Consider the following 6164-nt stretch of genomic DNA (forward strand, 5'->3'; position numbering starts at 1 on the left):
TGGTGTTTGGAATAGGTGTTGTTAAGCCTGAAACAAAGTCAAAACCGTGCACATATATCCTCCAAACTCCGGCTTCGAGGGCATTATCACTCTCTATCCTAATACTGGTTACCAACATATTCTCATAATGATTGACATACTTTCATAAACGTTATTTTGATGAATGTATTCATGTATTCACCATATATAGTCCCGACACACATCTAGGATTGCTCCCCAAGCCGGCTGGTTGTTCTTTCTATCAGTTCGGTTGTTAGAGACGCGACTCAGTCGTTCAGGCTTTTTGTTCTGTATCTATGGGCGCGACCCAGTCGTTCGTTCTAAATGTTCCATTACCATACTGGCTGGCAACATTCTTATCACTTTCTTTCTAGCTAGCCAACTACGGCTAACTTAATCGCGTCAAATAGTGCAGCCAGAATTATAACAGTAGCTGCATTTGTTTAATCTGTTTTCTAGTGACATTTATTTCGATACGTCCATAACAATGAGCTAATGAGGCGTGATTTCGCCTGGCATAGAAAATGTGCTCTCTTGTCAGGACACAGTTGTTCAGAGGAGCTAGCCAAAAATACAGCTAACACAATCACTTTAAACAGAAGCTGGAAAGACTGCAAACTAGCTGCACTTCATTTTTCAATTGATATTTCTTTGTTTATATCCATAAATATGATGCCAGCTGATTCATGATTTCAACTGGCTGAGAAACGCAGCCTGTCTCATCCCGACTCCCGACACTTTCATTACTATGGGACAGCTGGAGATCAAATTTGAATATTCAAACAATGCTGCAGATGTCGGAGAGACAGACAGCAAGGTTTATACAAATCTCTGCTGCTGAAAACGAAATGTTAGTCTAAAAGAAATGCGAGATAACGTCTAGATGCTTTTTATAGTGGAGATATAAATTACCTGGCTGAGCTGATGAGACGGTGGATTGCGCAGTCAGATGGAACAGAGTAAATAGGCATTTTAACATCATAGATTTAGCTAGTGGTAACTTGTGGAATAGACACCAGCTGGAATGCGGTTTTAACCTATCAGCCTTCAGGATTAGAACCACCCGTTGTATAATATGGCACAGGGAGAACATGCCTGTTGGGTTCAATTAATATCTTACCCTGAGCCTAACTGAACTGAAGCCACCCTGAACTGAACTGGAGTGTAACTGGACTCAGTGAATGCCAGGCCAGTCAGGACTTGCAGTGTGTGGGATAATAGATAACCAACATAACACTGAACCTGCTCATTATAATGTAGTGCACTAGCTAGTGTTGTGAGCCGTATTGTCCCCTCGCCACATGCCGTGACCCCACTGCATGTACAGTACAGTCTGTTCTATTGTGCTGCAGTGTACTGTTGGTTTAGGAAGTGGGGTTGAATAAGGGCACAAGCACTTAGTAACTGAATCTAACCACGCCCTTAAAAACAAACATGAATTGCAGATTGAAAACACTGGAGGCTGCTGAGGGGAGGACGGCTCATGATAATTGCTGGAATGGAATGGCATCAGACACAAGGACACTATGTGTTTGCTGTATTTGATACCATTCCATCAATTCCGCTCCAGCCATTACCCCAAGCCCGTCCTCCCCAGTTAAGATGCTACCAAGTTCCTGTAATTGAATGATTTTTGATATTGGTATAATTTCCTCTGACAGCCAACTTGATTGGATGTAGTTCCATACCTAATCTGCATAATTTACATTGCTAAACCATATCATAACTCACTTAGCCTGTGGCAATATGTGACCTGTAAAGCCCAATTCCTATGACCTCCGCAAGAATGGCATTGCGCCGAGCAAGCCATTATTTTCCAATGGAGGAGGCGTTGTGCTCACTAAGAGAGTTACAGAGAGCTAGGCCTTTGGGGTCAGCGCCATTACGCTCAGAGTTTAAGTCAATTTACACCCCGCACTGTTCCCGGACCCAGCGGAGAGCTTGGCAACTTACACGGATCAAGTGAATGTGCCTTACTGTCTGTTCTATAGGTGACCCTGAGGAAGGACCCAGACTGTGGAGACTTTGGTTTCAGTGTGTCAGATGGTTTCCTAGAGAAAGGCATCTACGTCAACATGATCCGACCAGATGGTCCTGCCAACCAGGCCGGGTTGAAACCCTATGACCGCATTCTGCAGGTACACATATTTGTTCAACTAACATTTTTAATTAATTTGCTATTAATACTGTGTGTCTTTGTTATGTTGAACTGAATGCTCCTGTCCCAGGTGAACAGAGTGAGAACCAGAGACTTTGACTGCTTCCTGACTGTTTCTCTCATCACTGAAGCAGGAGACAGCTTGGACCTGGTCATCAGCAGAAACTCCCTGGCACAGGCAGATAAGGGGCCACCTCAGGACTGCGAGGACCCTTCTGACTCCCTGTTAAGCTTCCTACATTATAGGACCAATAGTATCGCCCTGTGACAAAGGTCCAAGGGGGAGGTAATGGATAATAGCACGTTCAAATGGTGTTACACATTATACCATGTGACATGTAGGCACTGCACGTCTCACACACTGGTTTTGTTATATCTCTTGTACATACACACAGAATCACATTCAGATGTGAGAATACATGTGTATGTGAATAAACACACATTCAGTCACTAATTCACACTCCCACACACATACATTTGCCGTGACCAATGTTAGTCAGTGTATTCATGTGATCTAGAGCAGAGAAGGCTCAGTCAGGCTTCTGGGGCTGTTCAGGCAGAACCACATGTAGTTACGTAACAGCTTCTGACTCAGCCTGCTCAACTCTACAGAAATCCCAGAGAAACAAACACACACTTCCCTCTCAGAGAAGGTGTGTTCGGGATACAGCACCAGCACAGTGTTTTTTGTTTTTGTTCAACAAAAAGAAAAGTGAAATGTGTGCAATTGTGACCCTCTGTGACCTCTTGCTGGGGAATGGTGGAGTTGCACGTACACACACATTTGACACACGAACGTGCGCACATGTGGGTGTTGGAGGAGTCCAGGCATGCTGTGCTGGACTATTATTTTAGCCATGTCTTGGCTGGCTGCCCTTTCCTTCCCTTCAGCCCGGCCCGACCTGGCCAGCCAGCTCCCCTCACTGTTAGCGCCACAGAAATAGGTAGAATGCTAAGCTGGCGTTCACTGTTACTTGCCAAGTATTGCAGACATTTCTATTTTAGATACCCCACACTCTGTCCTAAAGTCTAAAGTGTTTGTGAAAATTGATTTGGGTCCAAGTTTGATGGCCGTCACGTGAGGACAAATATTTACCAAGGCCTTTTTTTATCACACCTTCATTGTTGCCGAAGGTTTCTTTCTCTTGTTACATTTCTCACACCATGTTATTAGCTACTGGGTAGACTGAGCAGGCATTTGTCATTCATTACTTTTTGGCATCAGCGTTTTTGTTTCAAGGTTCTTGTCAATGGTTTTACCTAATCAAGTTCACTATATTTCTGAAACCAAACCACTCACCGTTTTTGCTTGTATGCACTAGTCGGTCACCTAAATCAGATCCATGTACTGGAATTGACGGGCTTTATCACTCAATGTTTAAATATATTGTACAACTAATGGTGATAATGCCACATTCTTTGTTTTGAAAAGCTGTGTTTCACACTCTAAAGGAGTGTTCCTTGTCATTAGAACATAGTATTCTGATTATGTTCCGGAGCTCACTTTTCTCCTACACCTCTTTAACATTCTACCCTCAATATCAGCATATCTTGTGAGGCCAGGTGTTTTTCCTGACTAGTAAAACCTCTTGGCCCTAGTCCTATGCAAACATGTTTCAGAAGGCATTACACCAGAGGTACTTACAGTACAGTATCAACTCTCAGGTGTACAGTATCAACTCTCAGGTGTACAGTGGTTTCTCTACAAAAACCCTCATAAGTGAATCACATCCCCTGACAAATGTGTAACGAAATACCTTTCAGTTGAGATGATTAATGATTTCATTTGAACCTTTTAAACCCATTTTAATGTATCTGTTGAGTTTTAGCCCTCAACACTCCATAGGGTATGGACTTTGATTGGAGAGTATTTTCCCCAGCTTCCATGGCTGTCTCTCCCATCATAGTAAGCATAAACATGTAGCTATAGGATTTAATGTCCCACCCATAGAAAGCTTGCGTTGTTCACAAGGGGGAATTTTAAAGCTTTTCTCTGCTGAACAATTGCCATCTCTGTCCTGCTCAATCAGACAGAACCTTCTCCAGAGCTGTTCCTATTTTATCATGACATGATGTTTTTATAAAGCTCTTACGCAACACGTCTCGCCCTGGCCTGCTTACCAAGTTGCCTCAGTGGAAATACGATTTGTTTCATGTCATGTAATGTCTGGGGAAGAGATGTGAGACTGCAGAATCATGCTGTCCCGTTCAGGACTCAACTCACTGCTTTTTAATCCTCCGAGAGGAAACATGTTTTAAGAATGTTTTTATGTTGCTCTCAAACGGTCATACATTTGATACAGATACCTGTTTTTGGTTCTACTGTTTTTATTTGAACTGACGTTCTGCATGTGTGGTTTTGTATGTAAGATGTGACTTAGTGCACTGTTTTCTGTACAGTTCTTCTGTTTACATTGTCCCCCAGCTGCAGCTGGTGGGGGGGGCTGAAGGAAATTGGTTTGTAAGATGTTATTGGATTCTTTAGTGAGAGATGTATTTCCTGCTTTTTATGAAAATAAGGATCTGAGGAATGGGGTGTCTTTTTTTCTTTCTTGAATTCTTCTATGATAGCCATTTATCTTTGCCCAGTCTACCTTTGGACATTAAGCAAAGGAAGGTTTGCAGAAAGAACATGTCCTGAAACATTTGGTTAAATCATGATTTCAAGCATATTTCTACCAAGAAAGACCTTGCTCCAGGCAGATTTGGCCAGCCTCCCCTAACACTGTTGATCCCAGGTAACAAGCTGGCCATAAATCTACAATGGTCTCAGTCCCGCCACCCTCACTTCTCTGTAGATGTGACCATCACGCCTTTGTGGGTGAGGTCTCAACATGGTTTTCACCTGCCTAGAAGGGACACCTAAGATCATTTACCAGAAATGTCAATGCAGGTTTGTCAAACTAATGTATTATATTATATTTCCTCGCTAACTTTTAGTCCTCTATCCATCGATTTCAACATTTTTGATGCGCCCTGACTTTCTTGATTTCATTTTGATGACTTTTAGCAAGCTGGATAGAGTAAAGAGACTACACAATAGGTCTGTTATCACTTCTACTAGGTATGTTTTTTTAACTAACTACCTGTGGGACGGATTGAAAAGACTATCTTTGACACCCCTGTGTCAATGTAAGGCCGAAGCAAGCGGGCAAAGGAAGATTCAAGCTCAAATAATTATAATTGGCTATTTTGGGGGGTGGAGTGCACGTTGTATTGTGATTCATTGAGGGAGCACTTGCTCAACAAAACAGTATTGATAATGTAGGTGACGGGAAGATGAGCATTGATGCTATATTCCTTTCAGTATTAATCAGGTATTAGATTACTCAAGGTAACTCATCACATGTGCATAGTGCACTGAACAAATTCCACTAAACGCACATGTTCCTGCGATGGTGACAGGGTCTGAGTTTTCCCCAACACCAGAAGGACTTCTCAACTGTTCAATGTCTCTGTCTGCCATTCCAAGGTGTCACCTTATACCTTTTAAAGGTGACGCTTAATGTCCATTTTGGCTAACACTCCATGGATTAATCTAATGGAGGCACAGCATCTCTGTTTCTAATCTGTTGGAAGTAAAATTTCAGTTTGTGACAAAACAAGCAAGTATAGTGTTGAGTCATTGTACCATCTAAACCACTGTGAAATATATTTTCCATAACCAAAGATATTGTGTTTGAAGCTGTTAAAAGTAAAAGATGGTAAACCCATACTTAAGGACGGGAAGCATAGAAATAGTGGACATAGAACAGATCTATTGCTTCTTAGACTTGCTTTCAATGAGAATGATATCTATAACACATTTCTATGTGAATTTGTTTGGGTCACCCCAAAAGTTACATATTGCAGCTTTAACTAACTCGGAGAGAAATGTATGGTCAGAGTTGCCACATCCTATAGCCCATGAGTCCATTTTACTGTTGTGGCCAGGCGTAAGTGGTCTGTGAGTTGTCATTTTGATTGGGTGTGTGAATACAGTTTTTTCACATTTGGGTGTCAGCAT

The 6164-nt window shown here is 42.1% G+C and overlaps 1 protein-coding gene across 1 annotated transcript in view; it reads left to right on the forward strand.

Annotated features, from left to right (window-relative positions):
* Positions 1–4582, forward strand: part of LOC112215162 (glutamate receptor-interacting protein 2-like) — a 69527-nt gene extending 64945 nt beyond the window's left edge. Inside the window, exons 23-24 of the mRNA XM_024374107.2 lie at positions 1992–2138; positions 2229–4582. Coding sequence (XP_024229875.1) covers positions 1992–2138; positions 2229–2426 — 345 coding nt within the window. The 3' untranslated portion in view covers positions 2427–4582. The remainder of the gene's footprint in view (positions 1–1991; positions 2139–2228) is intronic.
* The last annotated feature ends 1582 nt before the right edge of the window (positions 4583–6164 follow it).

Source organism: Oncorhynchus tshawytscha, linkage group LG16 (genome assembly GCF_018296145.1).
Source record: "Oncorhynchus tshawytscha isolate Ot180627B linkage group LG16, Otsh_v2.0, whole genome shotgun sequence".
Lineage (NCBI taxonomy): Eukaryota > Metazoa > Chordata > Actinopteri > Salmoniformes > Salmonidae > Oncorhynchus > Oncorhynchus tshawytscha.